The sequence below is a fragment of the Syngnathus acus genome, chromosome 22 (genome assembly GCF_901709675.1).
Source record: "Syngnathus acus chromosome 22, fSynAcu1.2, whole genome shotgun sequence".
In the NCBI taxonomy this organism is placed as follows: domain Eukaryota; kingdom Metazoa; phylum Chordata; class Actinopteri; order Syngnathiformes; family Syngnathidae; genus Syngnathus; species Syngnathus acus.
In genome coordinates, this window is record NC_051106.1 from 987,501 (window position 1) to 1,012,358 (window position 24,858).

General features: G+C 46.6%; 3 protein-coding genes across 16 annotated transcripts in view; 2 read left to right on the forward strand and 1 right to left on the reverse strand.

Moving 5' to 3' along the window:
• The window catches only part of LOC119116711 (forkhead box protein A1-B-like), a 4,569-nt gene extending 126 nt beyond the window's left edge, over nucleotides 1–4,443 (forward strand). The window contains exons 1-2 of one of the 2 annotated variants that reach the window (XM_037242375.1): nucleotides 1–288; nucleotides 2,595–4,443. The exon at nucleotides 1–288 is cut by the window's left edge and continues 126 nt beyond it. In XM_037242375.1, the coding sequence (XP_037098270.1) occupies nucleotides 1–288; nucleotides 2,595–3,638 (1,332 nt within the window). In that variant the 3' untranslated portion in view covers nucleotides 3,639–4,443. Of the gene's footprint in view, nucleotides 289–2,205 lie in introns of those variants that run through there. The other variant, XM_037242377.1, reaches the window with a different exon arrangement.
• The window catches only part of clec14a (C-type lectin domain containing 14A), a 22,127-nt gene extending 3,765 nt beyond the window's left edge, over nucleotides 1–18,362 (forward strand). The window contains exon 3 of the transcript XR_005096326.1: nucleotides 18,313–18,362. The gene's annotated coding sequence lies outside the window, so the exon portion shown is untranslated. The remainder of the gene's footprint in view (nucleotides 1–18,312) is intronic.
• Nucleotides 6,562–24,858, reverse strand: part of mipol1 (mirror-image polydactyly 1) — a 27,011-nt gene continuing 8,714 nt past the window's right edge. For 9 of the 13 annotated variants that reach the window (XM_037242403.1, XM_037242404.1, XM_037242402.1 and 6 more), the window contains 12 exons: nucleotides 21,974–22,050; nucleotides 17,059–17,160; nucleotides 16,801–16,993; nucleotides 16,070–16,193; nucleotides 15,808–15,907; nucleotides 15,605–15,731; nucleotides 14,223–14,265; nucleotides 13,971–14,141; nucleotides 12,403–12,456; nucleotides 11,147–11,235; nucleotides 10,905–11,072; nucleotides 6,562–6,727 (listed from right to left, as the gene is read on the reverse strand). In XM_037242403.1, coding sequence (XP_037098298.1) covers nucleotides 6,661–6,727; nucleotides 10,905–11,072; nucleotides 11,147–11,235; nucleotides 12,403–12,456; nucleotides 13,971–14,141; nucleotides 14,223–14,265; nucleotides 15,605–15,731; nucleotides 15,808–15,907; nucleotides 16,070–16,193; nucleotides 16,801–16,898 — 1,041 coding nt within the window. In that variant the 5' untranslated portion in view covers nucleotides 16,899–16,993; nucleotides 17,059–17,160; nucleotides 21,974–22,050 and the 3' untranslated portion in view covers nucleotides 6,562–6,660. The other 4 variants (XM_037242406.1, XM_037242399.1, XM_037242395.1 and 1 more) reach the window with 4 other exon arrangements.

Below are 24,858 nucleotides of genomic sequence, written 5' to 3' on the forward strand. Positions count from 1 at the left end.
TCACCTCACTTACTTGTGTGTGTGTGTGTGTGTGTGTGTGTGTGTGTGTGTGTGTGTGTGTGTGTGTGTGTGTGTGTGTGTGTGTGTGTGTGTGTGTGTGCGCGCGCGCGCGCGCGTGTGTGTGTGTCCTCCCGTCAGCCCCAGGACCAGAACCAGGACCGGCGCATCCTCATCTTCCTCATCATCGTCATCGCCACGCGTGTTGGGCCTTTGGCGTTGGAGATGCTGGGCTCGGTGAAGATGGAAGGTCAGGAGGCTCCGGACTGGACTTGCTTCTACAGCGACGAGGTAACATGACCACAAGCCTTTTATTTTCCCGCCAATTCGCCCACACGCGCAAATCCATGCACGCACACTTGACGCGCACAATTACACACAACTATACGCGCAAGCACCCGTTCATCACCGGCATGACAAAGTTTCCAACTCCACGCGCATTTTGAATTTTGTAGAAACGCCTAAAAATAATTTCTTGCTATTTGATGAATTCAAAATCGTTCTTTGAAACTTTTGTTTTATTTTAATCAAACGGACTTTATCTGTTCATTATTATAATTAATAATGATCATTATTATTGTTTAGACAGCGGCAGGATGCGGCGCCAGTGAGATAAGAGAGGGAATAAAGCGTGAGAATTAAGAGGAAAATGTAAAAATTAAGAGGAACAGTAAAAATGTCTCGAGAGGTGTGCACGCATTTTATTAAATGTGAAGCGAAAAGCGAGTGGAAAATGATCGCATTATTTAGGTTACTAATTGGAACATCGGAAAAGATCAAGTTATCCAACAGAAGCTGGCTCGTGAAATCATGCACTTGAAATGTTTTCCTTTTTTTTTGTTGCCTGTAAATTCACCCGACAATTTCTTATTTCGTGAAAATAAAAATAATTAAAATACCGAGGGGAAAATGAATGAAAATGATTGAACGTGTTTGTAATCGTTTACAAGACTAATGACGTCTATTTAGAAGGAACAATAAACCGTAACAAGAAAAATAAAAGAAACACACACACACACAAAGGTAACAAATCAAACCAAAATGACGTTTTAACGCCTGATCTTTTTTCCTTTTAGTGTCGGCTTCTTTCTTCTACGCGTGACACAAAATAAATTTCAATTCTCGCAACCTCCACCAGAATACAAAGCAAAATATTTGTATATTAATTGTCAATATTTATTACACCTCCATTAATCAAATACTTTGAAATATAAATCCAGAAACTTAAAAAAAAGGTTGCAGCCGATATCAACAAGTTTATTTAAATCTACAATTGAACACCATTAAAGAATCATTCGCACGCAAACATGCAGACACCCAAGCACGCACGAGGACGTGCACACAGAATTGACAGCGCAAAAACAGCCACATTTAGAAAATATAATTGTCTCGAAAAATAGTCGCATGTAAAGAAAAAAATGCAACCCATCCATCCATTTTCTTGACCGCTTGTCTTCACAAGGGTCGCGGGTGCGCAGCACGGAGCCATCCATCCATTTTCTAATTAAGCAAAGTTGACACTGAGCAAAAATCTCATTCGATTTTATTTCATAAAACAAAAAATCAACCGTTGGAAATCACACAGAAAATGAAGCGTTAAAAAAACGCACCTAAAAACTCAAGTCTTGAATTACCCAACAACGCAATCAAGTTCAAAATTTACACACAAAATTAACTGTGCCGAAATATAGTGTGCAACATTGCAGCCAATAATTCTCTCGCTCACTCTCGCTCTCTCTCGCTCGCTCTCTCTCTCTCGCTCTCTGTCTCTCTGTCGCTCTGCTCTCACACCTCATACCTCACACCACACTCACACACTAACACACACTAACACACACACACTCACACACACCACACTCACACACCACGCCCACGTCACATGCACGCACACGCGCACACACACACGCGCACACACACGCACGCACACACACACACATAACCACACTACACAATACACACACATAACCACACTGCACAATACACACAAATAAACGCACTCGCACAACACAAATAAACACACTTGCACAACATACTAAACATACATACACACACACGCGCAAAACATACATACACACACAACACACCCAGACAACACACAGAGAACACACGCACACAAACACTCACACACAAACTCACACAACACATATACTGTAAACATACTCACACAACACACAAAAACACACACGAAATGAAACGAAAAGGGAGAACCTCGGCACTGAATTTGACACTGAGCGCAAAACTAAAACTAATGGACAGTGAGTTGAAACCTTCAGCTGAGCTTGAAACCGTAACACTCTTTGGAATCCCTCAGGCTAATTTGTATTTCAAATCCCTAATTTGAAACCCAAAGCCGAGATTTAAACCCATCCTTTAGTCTTAATTTGAAACCTTACTTTGAAAGCCCACACAGTCCTGGCTTGAAAACTTCCTTGTTTGTCTCACTTGAACAATCAGTCACTTTTAGCACATTTCAGTTCCTGTTCACTTGTCATGGAGTACGTTTTGTTGAGCAGTGCCAACTTTTCCAGTGTCTCATGTGAGCAGAAGTCACATCGCGACCGACTGATGCGTGCTTGTGCCTCTTCTCTCTCGTGCAGGTGTACTCCCCAATGGCGGCAGGCTTGGGAATGAGCTCTGTGTCCAGCTACATGTCGGCCGGTGGCGGGGCGGCATCGGCCTCCTTCAACATGGCGTACGGAGGGCCCAGCATCAGCCCCGCCCCCGTGTCCGGAATGGGGGTGTCCTGCCTGGGCAACGGCGGCATGGGCGGAGCCATGAGCCCGTGCGGTGGTGGTGTGGGTCAAGCGGCGGCGGCACAGCATCACCACCACGCTTACGGCGGCATCAGTCCCGGGGCCCAGTATGGGGGCGGCGGCGGCGGCCTGAACCTCAACCGCGGGCGCGATGCCAAGCCGCTGCGGCGCAGCTACCCGCACGCCAAGCCGCCATACTCGTACATCTCGCTCATCACCATGGCCATCCAGCAGGCACCTGGCAAAATGCTCACCCTCAGCGAGATCTACCAGTGGATCATGGAGCTTTTCCCCTTTTACCGCAACAACCAGCAGCGCTGGCAGAACTCCATCCGACACTCGCTGTCCTTCAACGACTGCTTTGTCAAAGTGTCCCGCTCGCCCGACAAACCGGGCAAAGGCTCCTACTGGACGCTGCATCCCGACTCCGGGAACATGTTTGAGAACGGCTGCTACCTGCGCCGCCAGAAGCGCTTCAAATGCGACAGGAAGAACTTGGCGGAGGGCAGGAAGGAGCGTAGCGGTGGCAGCGACTCGCCCTGCATTGATGTCCTCAAACCTCCGGGCCTTGCGTCTCCGCTGGCCTCGTCCAGCTGCCGCTCCCCGCCCGGCCCAGAGGGCGCCAAGCTGTCGGGCCCCCAGCTGCTGTCCTCCCTTTCCCTGCCCCCGCCGCACGGCTTGGAGCTGAAGGGTGATGCCCACTACGCCTTCAACCACCCCTTCTCCATCAACAACCTCATGTCGTCCCCCGAGCAGCACAAACTGGACCTGAGGGCCTACGAGGCCCTGCAGTACTCGTCCTACGGCGCCGGTCGGGGCGGCGAGCCACTGGAGGTTCCCTACTACCAGGGGGCTGCCTGCCCCAGAGCGCTGCTCAACACCTCGTAGGGAGCCCCAAAATATGCGGGGTGACTTCAAACTGCCAACTTGAAAGGGCTGCGAGCCGGGGAACGCCCTTCCTGCCTTTTCCCACCTTTTTTATGCATTTCCCACCTTTTGTCTTTTTCCTACCTAACCTAACCTAACCTAACCTAACCCCTAACCTAACCCTGACCCCAAACCAAACCCAAACCCCTAACCCAAACCCCTAACCCGACACCACGGGCTGAGATGTACACCCTCGAGACCCTGGGCCCGGAGAACACGTCCCCGGCGGCCCGGTCCAGTCCAATGGCCACTTGACACGCTGCCCTTGGGCATCATCCGCTTTCCTCCCAGCCCTCCCACGTGTGAATCTAAAGGGCGACGCCCACTCCACCGTCAATCGCGCTCTCTGCAATCTCACTTCGCTCCTTGCGTGGCGGTGGCCAAGAGGCAAGGGAAAAGCCGGGGAAATATGGACAATGAAACCGGGCAGAAGTGGTGGCGATGCAGGAGATGGCGGGAAAAGCATATACCAATAAAGTCGGGTTGAAAGGTTATTTATGCCACCATGAGCCGTATGGAAGGTAATGGCAAACATCTGCAAGGGTCAAAGGTCAGTCCGTCTGACGTTCATGTAAAATTGGCAAGGTCAAAGTTGAAGAGAAACGGTGACCTCAGCCTGCCACGATTTGATGATGAAATAAAGATTGTTACGTTTGCATGATGCTGACAAAAATCGGGAAGCGAGTCGTAAAATGATAGCAGGTTGCTTTGGTTTTTTGTGCATGTTTTAACTTATTCCTTTCAAAATAAAACAGCAACGCTTGGACTGCTTGATTTGTGATGTCATTGATGTGAAACCAACCAGCTCAACTACAATAAAAATTGACTTGAATAGCTAAAATAGTTTTATAGCTTAAATAGTCACAGCTGCTCATAGATGACTTCATCTTGATTGTCAATTGAGACCGTCACCCAAACAAACAGAGGTGGGCAATTTGCAACATTATGCCAGTTTGTCATCTCTTCACATTAAAAATGAATCATGGTGTAAATCATGCCATCACTATCGGTGGTGTTAGTGACATACAAATATACAAACACTTCAAAAGATTCCCCGCACCTTGTAAAAAATATTTATTTCAAAGAAGTCTCCATTTTGATGCTGAAATGGAATGCAGTGCAAAATAATCATACAAGTTGTGTGGATCGATTTGAAATCTTTTCCGGTTCTTTGTGACAATAGAATAGAATAGAATGCCTTTATTGTCAGTGTACAACAGGTATACAAAACAAGAAACTACTTTGATAACTGACCCAACATTAAAGATATCGACGTACATACATACGAGAACAATATTCAATTCTATAACATATAAGGATTTTACTTTGAATATAGTAATTGAATTAATCAAACAATCACAAAAGGAAAAAATATGGAACAGTTCATTTCTACTTCAAGATGGAATTCCGATTTGATTGATTTTTATTAATACTTTGTGAACATGAATATTAAGAAATGATCTCAAGAACCACAAGAGACAAAAGAACCTGAACATTAATATGACTAATAATGATTTGTTTTTTATTTTGTATCAATGACAGTGACAGTATAACTCAATGAATATTTCTGTAGTTGCACCAGAATTAGCCAGAGGGCTATTTTTCATCTGTCGTCCCTGTGTGAAGTGTCTTGTCCATGACAAAATGACACACAACTCAGTCAGAGCCAGGTCCGAACCAACAGTCTTCCAATTGCTGAACAACCCGCTCCACTGCCTGAGCCACGGCCTCCACAACAAAAGCAGGGCAGATAATCTACAAGTGTAGACTAATAAATGTGAGGGGGAGGGGGGCCAAAAGTAAGCATATGGTCCGGGCGGGGCGGCAGCCCCACCAGCACGCTTTCCGAAAAGGCCGTGGCGTGCACCTTCTGGACCAAAACTTTGAAGGACCTGGTGAGGGCCTAGGGGGGTGGGGGGGGGGGGGGGGCTTTTGATGGGGATCCGAATTAATGACGTGCAATAAGACGACAATGGCGCCTTTGAGAAGCGGCCGCAAAAGAGCAAAGAGCCTCTTTCACAATTAAGAACCACTGCATCGTTTCACAATAAAAGAGGCCCACTTGTGCGTGGCGATGTGACTTGTTAGCATTAGCGCTAGCATTAACCTCCCTCCAGCAACACATTTGGAAAACCTTCATTTGGAAGCCTAAGTCAAAGTGACGCGCTAATTTGAAAGCCCAAAAGACGGTTTGACGCTGTAAACCCGACTTGACAGCCTCATTTTCACCAGCAACCCTCCAGACCGGAAAGCCCGAGCCATGCTTGAAAGCCCAACTCTGGCTTCAATTTGAGAAAGCTCATCTATGTTTCAAAGCCTTATTTGAAGTGCAACAAATCCTAACTCATATTTGGGACCCTAACACGAGCTGAAAAGCTCACCTTTATAAAAAAAATAAAATAAAAAAGACCTCAACTTCATTTGAACCTTATTTGAAAATCATTGAAGCCCTAACCCTGTCTTGAATGAAGCCCTATTTCAAACTGTAACTTTAGCTTGACATTTTCATTCCAGCTCAATCCTTTTTGAAAACGCTCAGCTCGGTCTGAAGCCAATTTTGAATCCTTCATGTTTCCTTCCGACCCAAATTTCCCAATTTGAACTCGTAAGCCTTTACCCTATTTGGATGCCTTACCCAGTCTTGAAGCCCTACTCTTGTTTAACGCGTGCGCGCGCGCGCAGGTGGCGTCACAAGTAGGAGCGAAGAAAGGTGCCCTTTGTTGTCAATGAGCAGATTAGGGATTACCAGCGCGGGACACCCAAGTGGAGCGCGAGACGGCCGACATCTCCGTGGAGACCACACAATTGGGGTGGGTGGGGGCGTAAGGCGGGGGACGCTGGAGGGCTGGAGTGCAACTCTCCCCCAAAAAGAATAAAACTATTATTTGCATTTTCAATGGCATTTTATTGAGACAAGACGCGCTGAACAATCTCACCGTTCGTCGTCACGGCGACAAAGGATGACATGGCCCGATCCAAGCGATCAAACAACAGGGCGCAGGCTTCCTGTGCCGACTTTTTTCCTCAAAACTTCCACCAGACGCTCCAATCTGAAACGCAAGTTTCAATCGTATTACAATCTGAAACACAAGTTTCAATCGTATTACATCGTGCCAATCATCAGGAATGAGAATGGCAAATGTGAAAGAACACTGAAAAGTAGCCGGGGGTCTGGGGGGGCCGACCGGGGGTCTGATGATATATATCATCGGCCCCCCAGACCCCCGGCTACTTTATATTTATATCAATATATATATATATATATATATATATATATATATATATACAAATATATATATATAAATATATATATATATATATATACACTATATATAATGTATATATATATACGTATATAATGTAACGTAATGTAGTGCATATATATAGTATATATAATGTAACGTATATATATATACACACACACATATATATATATATATATACACTGCTCAAAAAAATTAAAGGAACACTTTGAAAACACATCAGATTTCAATGGTGAAAAAAAAAAAGTTAGATATCTATACTGATATGGACAGTTTAATGTCTCAGGAACAAAAGGATGCCACATCTTTTGATGGAAATAAAAGTTTTCAGCCTACAGAGGGCTCAGTATATAGACACCCCAAAAATCAAAGTGAAAAAATAATGTGGCAGGCTCGTCCATTTTGCCTAAATTCAATTTCTGCAACTCTAAATTCTTTTCAATATCTTGTGTGGCCCCCACGAGCTTGTATGCATGCTTGACAACGTCACGGCATGCTCCTAATGAGACGACGGATGATGTCTTGTGAGATGTCCTCCCAGATCTGTCTAAGGGCATCAGCAAGCTCCTGTAAAGTCTGAGGAGCAACCTGGCGGCGTCTGATGGACCGAAACATTATGTCCCAGAGGTGTTCTATCGGGTTTAGATCAGGTGATCGTGAGGGCCATTCAATTGTGTCAATTCCTTCATCCTCCAGATACTGTCTGCATACTCTTGCCACATTAGGCCGGGCATTGTTGTGGATCAGGAGGAACCCAGGACCTACTGCACCAGCGTAGGGTCTGACCATGGGTGCAAGGATTTCATCCCAATACCTAATGGCAGTCAGACTGCCGTTCTCTAGCCTGTAGAGGTCTGTTCGTCCCTCCATGGAAATGCCTCCCCAGACCATCACTGACCCTCCACCGAACCGGTCATGCTGAATGATGTTGCAGGCAGCATAGCGCTCTCCTTGGCTTCTCCAGACCCTTTCACGTCTATCACAGGTGCTCAGGGTAAACCTGCTCTCATCTGTGAAAAGCACACGGCGCCAGTGGCGGACTTGCCAATTCTGCTGTTCTATGGCAAATGCCTATCGAGCTCCACGGTGCTGAGCAATGAGCACAGGGCACACTACAGGACGTCATGCCCTGAGGCCACCCTCGGGAAGTCTGTTTCTGACTGTTTGGGCAGAGACATTCACACCAGTAGCCTGCTGGAGGTCATTCTGTAGGGCTCGGCAGTGCTCAACCTGTTCCTCCTTGGACAAAGTAGCAGATATCGGTCCTGCTGATGGAATGAGGACAGTCTACGGCCCTGTCCAGCTCTCCTAGAGTAACTGCCTGTCTCCTGGAATCTCCTCCATGCTCTGGAGATTGTACTGGGAGACACATCAAATCTTCTTGCAACAGCACGCATGGATGTGCCATCCTGGAGGAGTTGGACAATCGGCGCAACTTCAGGAGCGTTAAGAAATCGCCTCATGCTCCCAGTTGTGATAATGACTCTAGTTAAAGCCAACACTTATGGAAAAACAGTTAAAAAAGATCAAGAGGGAGGAACTTGAAATGGCCTCCACCTGCAAAACCAGTCCTGTTTTGGGGACCATCTCGTTGTTGCCCCTCTAGTGCACTTGTTGTTAATTCCATCAACACCAATGCAGCTGAAACTGATTAACAACCCCTTCTGCCACGTACCTGACCAAAACCTTATCAGAAAAGTCTAATTGAATTCATGCCATACCCTGATAAAAAACTGTTCCTTTAATTTTTTTGAGCAGTGTATATATATATACCGTATTTTCCGCACTATTAGGCGCACTTAAAAACTTACATTTTACTCAAAAAAACACAGTGCGCCTTATAATGCAGAGCGCCTTATATATGGATCAATTGATGAATTCGTTGATCCATACTGGTTGTACACAGTGCTCTGCCAAAATGTTTCAGTACGTTTTAGTACGACTAGTAAATTACAAGGTCGCATCGCTTCCCAACATTACGGCAACTGTGGTCAGGGGGCGTCACCGAATAGCTGTTGTACCTGCGAGGCTATTTCATTTCAAAATAGGCTGCTCCGTTAATGTTTCGAGTAAATTTACGGATTGATATGGAAGGGAAACATAGGTAAGCAGTACCAATGTGTTAGATCAAACTTTAGTCAGTTCCGATCATTTTATAGGAGATCGTTTGAGAAACGGGATTGTTTACACTTTGCTGAGGCTCATGGGGGTCTGCGAGCTGAGGCTCATGGGAGTTTGCGGGTGGCTAATGCTATAATAATAGCTGCTATACGCACAAGGCTATTTCATGTCAAAATAGGCTGCTCTGTTAATGTTTCGAGTAAATTTACGGATCGATATGGAAGGGCGGCGGCTCGGTGGCGCACTGGGTAGCACGTCCGCCTCACAGTTAGGAGGGTGCCGGTTCGATTCCACCTCCGGCCTTCCCTGTGTGGAGTTTGCATGTTCTCCCCGGGCCCGCGTGTGTTTTCTCCGGGCACTCCGGTTTCCTCCCACATCCCAAAAACATGCTTGGTAGGCCAATTGAAGGCTCCAATTTGTCCCTAGGTGTGAGTGTGAGTGCGAGTGCAAATGGTTGTTTGTCTCTGTGTGCCCTGCGATTGGCTGGCAACCGGTTCAGGGTGTCCCCCGCCTACTGCCCGATGACGGCTGGGATAGGCTCCAGCACACCCGCGACCCCCGTGGGGACTAAGCGGTTCAGGAAATGGATGGATGGATGGATATGGAAGGGAAACATAGGTAAGCATTACCAGTGTTAGATCGAACTTTAGTCAGTTCTGATCATTTTATAGGAGATTGTTTGAGAAACGCGATTGTTTACAGAGGGCTTATTGGTTATTGGCTAGTGGATGCATACCGCAACCCTAGTCAACCTCAGTTTCTTGCAGTATAGCTTCTATTTTATGCGCCTTTTAATCCGGTGCGCCCTATATATGAAATAATTTCTAAAATAAAAAATTCAATGAGGGTGCGCCTTATAATCCAGTGCGCCTTTTGGTGCGAAAAATACGGTATATATATATTAAGTTAACAAGTGGAAATGATGTGACGAAATCAGCGCCAAAATGCTGCCGAAAATACGACAGATGTTATCGCATCACTGCTGCCGATATCCGTACTCACAGCTTAACTAATTTTGCCTTGAGATGCGCCAAAAGATGCCGTCGCGGCGGGCGGGCGAATGCTCGCGAGTCGCCGAGGCCAACGTTGCCCAGCCAGCTGGCCGGCCGTTTCCATCCCCCCCAATATATAAAAAAAAAAATTCTCAACGGATTTACACGATTCACGAAAATGATATTTTCTACGGAAAAAAACACGGAAATCCGCGGATCCGCGGAAAATTCTCATCCCTGCAATCATGATTGGTTTTCATGATCAAGGGGTTATTGATGACAATGCTCAAGATTTCCTTGGTTTTAAATTCAAAAGGCCAATTTGGTCTTGAAAGCCAAATCCGAGCGTGGAATTCAATTGTTGTTCCAAAGTGCAATGCCAAAATAGCAGCGATGCATGTCGTGATGTGAAAAAGTTGGAAAAACTTGTTATAAGGAGAAGATTCCATCAGTCGGCCAACGACCCCCCTCTGAGCAAACACACTCTATTCGGCGAGTCGTCTCCTTTCATGGTGGCCCCGCCCCCCCGCTGGCAGCCAAATTAGAGCAGAAAGCCTCGGGTTGGAGCCCGGACGACTTAATCTGTTTTCATCACCATCTCATCCCTTCATCTTCAGCCTGATGAGACAGGAAGTCACGTTACGTCCATGTCGCCGCCGCTGCGGATTACTTTGCCTCTGACCAAGAATAGCAATGATGTCACATGCGCCACTGATGATGTCATGGCGAATCTCAATGTCGTCGTGATGTCAAAGTGAACGTTCGTGTCATATCGCAGTGGAAATCATCACGCGGACGTGTAGGATGTCAACAATTTTGTTGTTGTAAGTCGCTCTATCAATAAAGTTTACCTGTGGACTCTCTCGCTGGCGTCACGCTCTGCCTCCTGGGAGCGTAGAAGCTCCGCCTCCACATTATGCTTGTCCTCGGTGAGCTGCTGTAGCTGAGCCAGAAGGGGCGGAGCCCGGGAGTGGCCATCATCATTATCGGGGGGCGGAGCTTTTGCGAGTTGCTCGAACCTAAAAGGTGGCAAGCCAAGCTGCGTTACAGCGCCCTCTACAGGCTGACGTTTTCCGCCTGACAACTGACTCACCTGTGATTGGCTTGCATTAACTCCGCCTCCAGGCGTCTCCTGTCGTCCCAGGCCGCGTCTCGCTCCCGCTGAAGTTTGATCAGCTCTTCCTGATTGGACGAAAGCCAAAGCAACCATCAGCCTTCACTTGGGCCACTCCATTTGTTGACTTGAATTTTGCTGACCTCAGCAAAGGCGTTAAACACCGACGCTTGGCAAATAACGCGACCTTGCTTAGCAAAAGTTGATCTGGATTCCGAGACGGCGTCATTAAGACGCTCATTACATATGCGCGCAATCACAGCGTTTGACTTTGACATCCACAGCATTCCACTTCACACACGAGCACACACACGCGGCTTGCTAATGAAGCGGCATGAATGAAACACTTGCCGTCTCCTCCGTGTGTGGGAGCCTCAACGTAGTGCCTCGTTTCCTCGGCGGCGGGTTGCCAGTTTGTAGCAGCCATGTCACTCGGGACAGGAAGTGAGGAGCCCCCCCCCCCAGTCTCCCAAGCTAATGACCTCCCCCCCACCCGTCACGAAGAGGAAGGAAACGGAGGGTCAGTGTGTGTCTTCTCCAGCAGAGTCAGACGAGCGTCTTCAAACGACGAAGCGCTCATTAATCAGCCCAATATGCAAATGAAGTGGCAGGCACGCCGGTGAGCCGACCTTTAACGTGTTGACTGAAGGTCACGCCTTGGCCGTTAGGCAAAGGAGAAAGCAAGTGCAGCGACCCGATGCCACTTTAATGTGACTGACAATCAACTTTGCGCAACAAATGATTTGAGAGATGAGAGAAAAATGTCAAACAATTGACAATTAAATGATTATTTTTTTAATCAACCTGACTTAAAAAATTACCAGACCAAAAGGGACCAGCGACAAGCCCCACAGACGACATCCAAAATGTACTCGGATGAATAACTTTGACCGATGACTTTTGGAAGTATGCAACGATTTGGAAGACGCGACGAGCTCAAAGGCGGAGTTGAACAAAAGGCTTTAGCGTGGCAAAAGGCAACGGCGACTTTCATCTGTTGGCCGGCTGCTGATCGAACGTCAGCTGTCAAATTAAAAACGTCTCCAGGCACTAATCCCCCCCCCCCCCCCCCCCCCCCATTAAGCGCTACATTAATAACAACACGCCACATAAAACAAATGGAAGACTGTGAGCTGAGCGCTCTGGCCAGAAGACAACTGGAAAGAAAAGCTACCAAAATGCAGCACGGGTCACGTGCGACCATGACGACTGTTGTGTGTCTTGCGTGTGCGTACCTTGCTCGGCCTCTGCTCTCGCTCCCGCAAGACTTCCTGCTGCAGCCGTCGACACTGCGGACCAGTCAAAGAGTGACGTTGACATCTGAGCGAGCATCTGAGTTTTGACAAGAAAACCCGTTGTGGGATTCCTCAAGGTTGCGTGCTATGACATCGAACCATTGGCTCAAACAAGCAAGCTAAACAATTAATCTTGACAAATGAATTCAATGAGAAATACAACCCCTGAAACAAGTGACAATCAAAAGGGCTCGACCGAAAGATTGCTACGATTTTAATCATCGATTACTTTTGTGAAATACAGTTAAGTCGGTTGTATTTAAGTTTTTATTTTTTATTTTGCCACGGTGTTTACGTTCAAGCCGCGCATGACGTTAGCGACGCTAATCGGTAAGGAGGCTTTTTGCTGAACACATTTCAATGTTTGTCTTAATGCTGGCACGTGGAGAGCAAAGTATGTTTCAAGGTAGTGTTGAAAGCTGGACGGACTTAAAAAAAATAAAAAACAAGCGGGTCATCGTGGAGGCGGGGAATGGAACCGGCAACCTGGCGGCAGCTGCACACATTTAATAAGCTTGTAATGACCTGATATTAGCTCAATAAAGGCTTGGGGGTGGGGGTGGCATAGCACCCCCTTGGCTGCCCCCCGCCCCCTTTTCTAATATTTTCCACAAGTCCCGGCAGCGGCGTCCGATAATCCCTGAGAGATGAGGAGAGGGAACGAGGGACGGCGAGCAGCGGGGGGGAGGAGAGGAATCCTCCAGCATGGAGTGCTCGCTCTCTTCTCCTCCGCCGGGGATTACGCTTCCTTTGAAACATATTTCAGGCGGCGGGCGGGGCAGCATTAAGGTGTTACTGTGGAGGGTGGTGTTAACGCCAAGGGGTGGGGTGTTAAAAGATGGCGCGTTGCCGACACCAGCGGGACTTAACGGGAGCGGAATGGCGGCGGGTTAATGGTGGCGGCAACAGAGAAGGAGGCGGGGCCGGACCAACGTGGCGCTCTACGTCACGCGGAAACGTCTCGTCGCTTCCAGAAAGATTGGAGAAAAAAATTGAGATTGACAAAAACAAATGGCGTCGCTAAATCCAAAATTAAAGGCACATTAACAGAATACGATAAAGACGAAAAGTTTAAAAGAAAGTAGGACGATTGAGCAGTCACTGATATTGCGAGCGTTTTTGAAAAAGACATCGGCCGAGAAGTTGTAAGTAAGACGGATGTTTCCCTCAAAATGTCAAGAAAGGAACGGCGCTTTCTAATTCTGCTAATTTGTCATTTCGACTCTGATTGTAGCAGAGTCTCAAGAAGGTTCGAATCTCGAAACCGTCGCCAGTTAAACAGTCAAACACTGACTTGTCAAGTCCATACGACGGCACAGGCGACTGATGAGCCTTTGCTTGCTCGCACCTTTCAGGTAAAAGGCTCGGAAGAAAGGATTCGGTTGCTTTGAGTCATCCGGGCCGTCAACAGTCAACACGACGTAGCAGCGCTGTATGCAAATATTGGGCGAGGCACGGCACCGTCCCGATGACAAACACGGGAGACAAACAAAGGATGTGAGGCAGACCTTGGCGAGCGAGCCGTCTCGCTGCTCCATGACGGCCTTCATCTCCTGCGCGGCCATGTGGCGCCGGCGCTGCGTGGCCAGCCGCACGTGCTCCACCAGGGCCCGACCCAAGTGGGCCACTTCCTGCGCCGAGACCGCCTGACAAACGCGGCCCAGGAGCTCCTCCGCTTCCTGCAAGTGGACGACAAGCACGGCTTGCATCAGCGACTTCGGGACGAAGCAAAATGTGGAAGAAGAAGACGACGACATTACCAAGTCACTGTCGCCGAGGGCCGGGCCGTCACTAGCGTCGGACCTACGCACACACACAAGGGCAAAGGCGTGACGGGATGACGGTTACGTGGAAAGCGGTTCAGCTCTTAGAACTTCTTGCAAGACTACAAAGAATCAAACCAATAGTGCAAACGGCGTCAATCAAACCATGGTTTCGACAACTGATAGGAGTCAAGAAGGCACAAATCGCACATGCTGGAATGGGCCGCTTCTGGTAGGTTGTTGCTAGTTTTGGGTGTTTGCTTCTTGGCTGTTTTCGGATGTTGTCAATAGCTCTCAGTCAAACGTCCTCGTTTACGGCTTGCTTTCTACATTTCGGGGTTTTTTTTCCTCCCACAGGTTTGCGTGCGTCTGCCCCGGTTCTCGCAGGTTTCTCATCCGACCTCGAGGGCCTTTTTGCTACTCGTACGTTTTCGGCAGTTCGGCCGGCGAAAGATTGTGATCCGCCGTCCTCCTCCAGGGAAGTTCTTCATTGAGCCCGCTGCTGTTTTGCTGTAATAAACTGTAATAAGATGGTCGACGCGGTGCCGCTCTGCAGGGAACAGCAGGTAATGAAAGACCAGCCGCCTCCAATAAAGCTCCTCTAACACCGCGCTTACAGCTCGGCAGCTCGCCTCGCGCTGCACACGCGCACGCGTTGGCACGCGCTCAGCCGCCATTACTCGGATCAAGAGTGCGAGCAATAATTAAGTCTTCATCTTGGAAAAAGTTGTTGTGCGTCAAATTGCCGACAAACAATTTGACAGAAACATTTTTCAGAGCTGTCACACAAAAACTACACACACGCAGATACTGATACTGTACACACACGGAGATGCACGCACAAACACGCACGCACGCACGCACGCACGCACATAGCCCTGACAGATGGAACATGATCGTCCATATTCGCTCCCTCATAAAAGGATTGCGGCCGCCATATCAATCACCCCTCATCCTGGGCTGGAGGGAATTTTGTGCGCGTTTGTGTGTGTCAGAGGTGTGTGCGAGGGGGGTGGGGTGGGGTTTAATCTCTAATTAGGTTTGCGTGTCTATTTGGCAGCTCCTCGGCTGACGAGAGCTCATTTCACAGCTTTTGAACAAGAATTGGCAGCGCTGTGAAAAAACCCCCAACAAAAAAACAAATTAGAATATCAAAGTGGCAAACTGACTTTCTTATGCTAAAAAAAAAAATCTATTTTGGAAAGAATTAGATTTTGATGGGCACCCATGTCAATCACAGGACTGACATCCACAAGCTAAACTAACAATGCATTTTTTGATGTGAAACTAAAATGATTTCTTGTCTCAATCAGAGAGAGATTTTGAAATCGAGAAGTGTAGCACTAAATGACAGGACTGGCATTTGTGTGCGTGCTTACTTTGCAGCCTGCTGCAGTCGGGCCACATGGCGTAAAGCCTCATCTCGCTCCTGATTGGCCAGCAGGACTCGAGACATCATGGCCTCGTCTCTTTCCTTGCGAGCGCTCAACAACTGTTCCAAGAACTCTGACGTGGACACAAAAGCCATGGATTGCAGAGGACACGTCAGGACGTGGTTTTAGTTTAGCGGAGCGGCAATCACCTGAAGGTCCTTCCCAGTCTTTAGCCTGCTTGGTGTCGGCCATCAGCTCCGCCTCCTTGCTCTGGAGCGCCTCCTCCTTCAGGTTCAGCCGCTCCAGCAGCTGCAATAAAAGTTCAAGGATGTTGATGGAGGCAGAGTTTGGTTTCGACGGACGTAGAGTCGTGTGTTAGTGAAGTCGGGGCCTCACGGGCACCGAGTTAGTTGTTGTTGGACGCGGGCTTAGGCGCTTCGGAGGTGCTCGATGCTCGTTGATTGTTCAAACCTTCTTGTTGGCATCCCTCAGTGCGTCCAGCTCTCGGAGTAGCAGAGACATCTTCCTGTCCGCGTCTGGAGGCGGGGCTTGACCGTAGGCTGCTCTGTGGCCAATGGCGGCGTCCCGATGGCCGCTGGGGAATGTGACAGCGCGAGTCAGCGACGACGAGACGTCGTTGGCTATGATGCCGGCCCGCTCACGCGTGGTTAGCGTTTCGGCTCTTGTTAGCATCCCGTTAGCCTCCGACCTGCTCACCGGCGTCCCGAAAAGACACCAGGCGGCGCATCGCAGCAGCGCCGTCGTCTTCAATAATAGCGGCAGCATCCATGTTCTCATAACACCTTAAAGGTCAGCCCGCTGCTTCGCGGCGTAATAAAGCGGATAAATAAAATTGCTGTTGTGCTAATTGAGTGTTTCTAATATCAAGCGTTTCTAATCTAACGTTGACTTGTCCTATTTCGGGTGTGTGGCTCATCAGATCTCTCGTTTAATAGGTCACGGCGCAAAGAAGAAAGTTTAATCAAACGTCTAATAAGCCCAGTGGCAAGCTTCAATATGATGCTGTCGCTCTGCTGTGATGCTGTCATTCTTTGGATTGGGTAGGTCCTTTCCCATGATGCATCTCTCTGGCCTTCACTCAGAGGCAACATGGACGGCTTAGCAGCCCATCACGCTTGTGTCCTGTTAGCACTTGACCTTTGCTAGCGCTCAACCTTTGCTAGCGCTCGACCTTTGATCACCTGTTGACAAGCGGCCCTCGTGTTGTCGGACCGCCAGGACCCTCGCAGATCTCTAGACCTGTCGGAAAGAGTCCTCCGGCTGACAAGTCCGCCTCCATGACTGCCGACGTTCTGGAGGACACCAAGCCAGATGTCCGATCGTGGGTAGGAAGGGTGGCGCTAGTAGCAGGAGCCTCCAGAGGGAGCTGGAGGACTGAGACCAAAACAAGAGAAAGATGGACAAAGATGCTGAAAATATTTTGGCAAAAGCTTTCTTACCCACAAGCTTGTCAGATGGTTCTGCACCGAGGACAGGATTCAGCGGACGCTGGCCGGGTGAAGGAAGTCACTGCCGCAGTTCCTCGTTCACTTGAGGCTTATCTGACAACGTGGAAGACATTACATATCAGCAATGATTGTGTGTAAATTAAGTCAGCAAACCTTGTCCCTGGTCTTAATTAAACCAATTTGGTTCTAGTTTTGTGTCTGATCCAAGTCTTGGATCTGATTCCGACCTGAGTACCGGTCTCGCCTGTGGTTATCGTAGTGACTTTGACAGCGAGTGGGGGGTAATGAGGAGGGGGAACACGTTGTGGACTTTTCAGTCACTTTGAAAGTGTCCGTGCGGCGTGCGCAGGTCCGTGATTAATGTTTCCTCGGGCTGGCGGCGTATGTTTAAATCCTTCTAAATGAGCGTTCACGCTTCACACTCGCTTTGAAGTCTTGTCAAAGATGGAAAAATGAGCGGAAAAAAGGGGCAACGCAAAGGCCAATCGGGGGTCCAATCTGCAGGAGCCAATGAAGAGCCGGCGGGGGTGCCGCCCCCCTCCCCCCTCCTGGCGTAATAGAAACTAAAGTCCATTAATTTTTTAAGCTTGATTAATAGATTTTGTGCCGCGGCGGTGGCGGCGCAGGAAGTTTGCTGTGTTTTCCAGCTGACTGCATGAATATTAATGACGGTGTGGAGCTGATTAAATAAGCTTCAGCTCAAATCCAACACAATCCAGCTCTGATCTTTCCCGCCGAGTTCCCGCCGCCCGGAATTTCCATACCGACAGGACGGCAAGAACGGCGCACACAATAAACACGCGTGAGCACGCGCTCATCGGCAAACACCACAGCCGACATCCGCTTTCGTCCGAGCGCCTCACTCCACAAAACAAAGCATGGCGGATGATGGATCGCCGATTGGCAATGCGATGTTGATGGTGCGCGCAACACATCGACGGAGGTACCGCATGACATGACGTGGAAAACACGTTCTCGAAAAAATGCACGAAACTGGAGCTTGTCAAACTTTTGGCACAAAGTATTACCGTCATTACTCAACGATCATTCAGCACAATTATTGATGTTACCAAAAACATTGCAATACTTTTCAACAAAAAATATTAAAATATTTTCATGCATAATAAACTCAATCCATTAATAATAAAAAAAATAACAAAATAAAAGTAATTCCAATTTACAAAGGGCTAACTGGATCAATATATTACATGCCAAAATTGAAGATCAAAATGTTAAAATGCACACAGACACACGCACACGCACACACACACACACACACACACACACACACACACACACACACACACACACACACACACACACACACACACACACACACACACACACACACCCTCGCTAACAATTCAGTCCAGCCAAACAGATACGAGGCAGCCTTCTCGACGATACAAATCCAAGGGTGTGTGTGTGCGTGTGTGTGTGTGTGGTGGACCACCCAGGCTGCAGATTAAAAGCTTCACATGACCCCCATTCACTCTCACGCTTTTCATTATATTTATCTGTGTGTGTGTGCGCATGTGTGTGTATGTGTGTATGTGTGTGTATGTATGTATAGAGCACTTTGATCAATATGTGTGGTGATTGACAATTCACACTGTATGCATTTGTATGTATGGATTTAATATTTGATCAGGTCATTGGGAACGACACTGCTGCCATGAAAACTGATCATTGTGGTTGACAGTAAAATCATCTTAACTGACAGTACACAAAAAACAAGGGAGAGGTTTTCTTATCCAAATAAAATCTATCTCTATTATCTGTGCGAATATATATATAGTATATGTATACAGGACTGTCTCAGAAAATTTGAATATTGTGATAAAGTTCTTTATTTTCTGTAATGCAATTAAAAAAACAAAAATGTCATACATTCTGGATTCATTACAAATCAACTGAAATATTGCAAGCCTTTTATTATTTTAATATTGCTGATTATGGCTTACAGCTAAAGAAAACTCAAAAATCCTATCTCAAAATATTAGAATATTTCCTCAGACCAAGTGAAAAAAAAAAGATTTATAACAGCAAAACAAAATCAAACATTTGAAAATGTCCATTAATGCACTCAGTACTTGGTTGGGAATCCTTTTGCACGGATTACTGCATCAATGCGGCGTGGCATGGAGGCAATCAGCCTGTGGCATTGCTGAGGTGTTATGGATGCCCAGGATGTTTCAATAGCGGCCCTTAGCTCATTTGCATTGTTGGGTCTGGTGTCTTTCAGCTTCTTCTTCACAATACCCCACAAATTGGCAGGCCAATCGAGGACAGTAATGCCATGGTCAGTACACCATTTACTGGTGGTTTTGGCACTGTGGGCAGGTGTCAGATCATGCTGGAAAATGAAATCATCATCTCCATAGAGCTTTTCAGCAGACGGAAGCATGTAGTGCTCTAAAATCTGCATTTACTTTGGATTTGATGAAACACAGTGGACCAACACCATTAGCTGACATGGCTCCCCAAACCATCGCTGACTGTGGGAACTTCACACTGGATTTCAAGCAACTTGGATTTTGCTCCTCTCCAGCCTTTCTCCAGAGTCTGGCGCCTTGACTTCCAAATGAAATACAAAACTTGCTTTCGTCTGAAAAGAGGACTTTGGACCACTCTGCAACTGTCTAGTGCTTCTTATCCATAGCCCAAGTCAGATGCTTCAGAAGTGGCTTGACCATGGGAATACGGCTATTGTATGTTCACGTCTGTGAACAGTGGCTTTTGATACTTGGACTCCAGCTTCAGTCCACTGTCTTTGAAGCTCCCCCAAATTCTGGAAGCGACTCTTATTCACAATGCTGTTAAGGCTGCGTTCATCTCTCTTGGTTGTGCAGCATTACCTGCCACATTTCCCCCTTCCAACAGACTTTTTGTGGTTGTGCTTTGAAACTGCACTCTGTGAACAGCTTGCTCTTTGAGAAATTTCTTTTTGCGTCTTATCCTCCTGATGGAGGATGTCAATGATGGTCCTCTGGACAGCAGTCAGATCAGCAGTCTTCCCCATACTTGTGATTTAGTTTACTGAACCAAGCTAAGTGTTTTTCAAGGCTCAGGAAACCCTTGCAGGAGTTTCGAGTTAATTAGACGATTCAAGTGATTAGTTGAATACCCTACTAGTATACTTTTTCATGATATTCTAATATTTTGAGATAGGATAGTTGAGTTTTCTTAAGCTGTATGCCATAATCAGCAATATTAAAATAATAAAAGGCTTGCAATATTTCAGTTGATTTGCAATGCATCCAGAATGTATGACATTTTTGTTTTTTAATTGCATTACAGAAAATAAAGTACTTTATCACAATATTCAAATTTTCTGAGACAGTCCTGTATATATATATATATATATATATATATACTAGGTCGGCCGTTAAGACCGCATGAGTCGCCCGCAGGACTGTTCTAAAATTAGCTCAAATAGCGGCACTTGCCAGTGAGCTGCATCTATTTATTTTACAGTCAAACCTCGGTTTTCGAACGTCCTGGTTCTCGAACAAATCGGAATTCGAACAAAAAATTTGAGATTTTTTTGCTTCGGTTGTCGAAAATTCGGAGGTCGAACCTCGCGAGATGAGCCGGGAGGACCCGAGAAAACCCGACAGCGCGGCCCGGATGCCGACTGATTCCATTGCTATTGTATTTTCGTTACTTTGAGGATTGTATTAACCCCTAATCATGCCTCCAAAGAAAGCAAGTGGGAGCAGTAAAGCCATCCTAAAACACAAAGACGCTCTTAAAGCAATGCGATAGTGAGCGCCCGGCTCGCTGCGGTTGCGCGATCGGACCAAATTAAGCTCCCTGCGCACTGAGGTCCACTTAAATTTTGGAAAATACATCAGTACTTTAAAAATATTTTCTAAATTTTAGCGACGGCTCTGTCACAATAATGCGATCAGCGTGGTGCAGTTGCACGGTCGGCGACGCGCTATGTTTGCGCGTTCGGCGGTGCGCTGCAGTTGCGCAATCGGACAAAATTAAGCTCCCTGCGCACTTAGGTCCACTTAAATTTTGGAAAGTACATCAGGACTTTAAAAATATTTTCTAAATTTTAGCGACGGCTCTGTCACAATAATGCGACCAGCGCGGTGCAGTTGCGCGGTGGGCGACGCGCTACGGTTGCGCGTTCGGCGGTGCGCTGCAGTTGCGTGATCGGACAAATATGCGCAAATGAAAAAATGCTTTAAAAAGGCGGGGGGGGGTTTCTGTCTTGAAACGGATTGAAAAATTTTCCATTATTTGTAATGGGAAAAATAGATTTGGAATTCGACCGATTCGCTTCTCGAACCGCCTTCTGGAACGGATTGTGGTCAAAAACCAAGGTTTGACTGTATTGTTGCTGTTCTTGTTAAAATCACAATTACATGTGAACTGGAAATGACAATAATAACACATAGTGAAAGCCAAATTGAGCAAATTGGCTACTTCAAAAGTGTGTGTCAAACTGGTAGCCCTTTGCCTTAATCAGTACCCAGGATGAAGCTCTCGGTTTAAGAAAGGTTGGTGACCCCTGCTCTATATGTATACGAATGTGTAGTCCTATTTTTAACGTGTACATTTCCTTTGTGGAGTCGTGTAAAGAGACACAGTGCCACTCAGTGGACAAACCCACTCTGATATGTTTAGCACGTGTGTGTGCGCGTGCGCGGGAGTGTGTTGCGGACCTCAAATGTGCTGGGTTGTTGCCAAGTCCGTCTGTGCAGCTCACTCCGCATATCATGTACATGGAGACATGTTGTTGTATACAACAAAAATAAAAACGTTGCGAGTTTGCGTCTGTGTCCGTGTTGTTGTGCCCATCTAGACATGCGTTACAATCGCAGTTGTGTGCAAACGATGTGCTTGCATAGCTGCAAAATTGTACGTGCATTGTTGTGTTGCAGTTGCGTACCTGTGTACATGTCCACCAGAGAGTCTCTGAGTTCTTTGCTTGGTGTCCATGTTGACTGTTCGGAACTCTCTGGACTTCTGTGGGGAAAAAGGAGAAAAGAAAAAATATACTATGAGCAATCTGACGCTGATGCAAAGAAATTAAATAGTAATATTTCTCCCGATGATGCCTCAAGTCAGATAATTCAATGTTTGCCTCCACTTTGCGCTTGCTGTCTGTGTCAAGGTCTAAACAGAGTTAAAGGTTCAAGAGCCTGACAGTGTCATCTCTGAACAAATGACTCCTGTTTTACGTCTGAGTGTGAACATCTGCTCAGGGCAGATGCGGTTCTATTCTGGTCCGATGCAGGGCTGGAGGCCACCTCAGTCATCAAAAGTACAAACTATTTGGTGATAAAGCAAATCCAACAGGATTTTTTTTAATTTCAACACAAAAATAATCAAAATACATAATTGGTTGATGGGCTAGTTTTGCACATTTTGATAATGATGGACAATGTCAAAGGTTTGGTCTCCCTTTTAATGAAATGGACAATTCTATCTTGTTCCTGCGCATGTGCAGACTTAATTCAAAAGAAGGGGACGCAAAACATTTTTGCCGTGTTGGGAGGAAAACGAAAGGTGACGATTTTGAATCCAAATGACCAAAACGTTGAAACTTTTGGAGTGAGACTGAATGCGCGTAATAAGTATTGCTTACAGGACTGTCTCAGAAAATTAGAATATTGTGATAAAGTTCTTTATTTTCTGTAATGCAATTAAAAAAACAAAAATGTCATACATTCTGGACTCATTACAAATCAATTGAAATATTGCAAGCCTTTTATTACTTTAATATTGCTGATTATGGCTTACAGCTAAAGAAAACTCAAAAATCCTATCTCAAAATATTAGAATATTTCCTCAGACCAAGTAAAAAAAAAGATTTAGAACAGCAAACCAAAATCAAACATTTGAAAATGTCCATTAATGCTCTCAGTACTTGGTTGGGAATCCTATTGCACGGATTACTGCATCAATGCGGCGTGGAATGGAGGCAATCAGCCTGTGGCATTGCTGAGGTGTTATGGATGCCCAGGATGCTTCAATAGCGGCCTTTAGCTCATTTGCATTGTTGGGTCTGGTGTCTTTCAGCTTCTTCTTCACAATACCCCACAAATTCTCTATGGGGTTCAGGTCAGGGGGTTTGGCAGGCCAATCGAGGACAGTAATGCCATGGTCAATACACCATTTACTGGTGGTTTTGGCACTGTGGGCAGGTGCCAGACCATGCTGGAAAATAAAAATCATCTCCATAGAGCTTTTCAGCAGATGGAAGCATGTAGTGCTCTAAAATCTGCATTTACTTTGGATTTGATGAAACACAGTGGACCAACACCAGCAGCTGACATGGCTCCCCAAACCATCGCTGACTGTGGGAACTTCACACTGGATTTCAAGCAACTTGGATTTTGCTCCTCTCCAGCCTTTCTCCAGAGTCTGGCGCCTTGACTTCCAAATGAAATACAAAACTTGCTTTCGTCTGAAAAGAGGACTTTGGACCACTCTGCAACTTTCCAGTGCTTCTTATCCATAGCCCAAGTCGGACGCTTCTTCCGTTGTCTTGAGTTCAGAAGTGGCTTGACCATGGGAATACGGCTATTGTAGCCCATTTCCCGGACACGTCTGTGAACAGTGGCTTTTGATACCTGGACTCCAGCTTCAGTCCACTGTCTTTGAAGCTCGCCCAAATTCTGGAAGCGACTGTTCTTCACAATGCTGTTAAGGCTGCAGTCATCTCTCTTGGTTGTGCAGTGTTACCTGCCACATTTCCCCCTTCCAACAGACTTTTTGTGGTTGTGCTTTGAAACTGCACTCTGTGAACAGCTTGCTCTTTGAGAAATTTCTTTTTGCGTCTTACCCTCCTGATGGAGGGTGTCAATGATGGTCCTCTGGACAGCAGTCAGATCAGCAGTCTTCCCCATACTTGTGATTTAGTTTACTGAACCAAGCTGAGTGTTTTTCAAGGCTCAGGAAACCCTTGCAGGTGTTTCGAGTTAATTAGACGATTCAAGTGATTAGTTGAATACCCTACTAGTATACTTTTTCATGATATTCTAATATTTTGAGATAGGATAGTTGAGTTTTCTTAAGCAGTATGCCATAATCAGCAATATTAAAATAATAAAAGGCTTGCAATATTTCAGTTGATTTGCAATGAATCCAGAATGTATGACATTTTTGTTTTTTTAATTGCATTACAGAAAATAAAGAACTTTATCACAATATTCTAATTTTCTGAGACAGTCCTGCATACACAAACCCATGTAGACGCACTCGCGCCAGATGTGCAGCGGGCGCTCACATCTGGCGTTAGCAAAATGCTAACGGCATCGCTTGGCGACCTAATGAGTGTCAAACGACCAATTGTGGAAATCTTACTGGCGGAGCAGCTGCAGCTGGAGGTGACATCTTTCTTTTGGTTTTCTGCACCGCCAGCTGAACGTCCACCACTTTAACCCGAGACGCCATCCGCCACAACAGACGTCGCCACGGCAACACGCACACCGGCTGAAATATTGATGAGCTCACCAGATCAGCCGCCAATCATGCCAACAATTTTTGGTCATGGGTAAAAAGAATGAAAGACAAGGAACGGATGACTTTGTCTTCATGTGTTTATTTGTTCATCAATTCCTTGTTTGCATGATTGGTCACTGTGGTGGTCGTCCAGCAGCTTGTCAAGCAATTTGACATCCACGCGGTGCTTCATGACAAAGTGACCATTCAGATGGAAGACAGGAATGTCCCACTTGTACTTGTCTCGCCAAACTTGGTTCTCCGGATGACTGATGTCCACCTGCTGCAGGACAAACTGGATTGCGCGCAGGCCACAAACATCAGGGA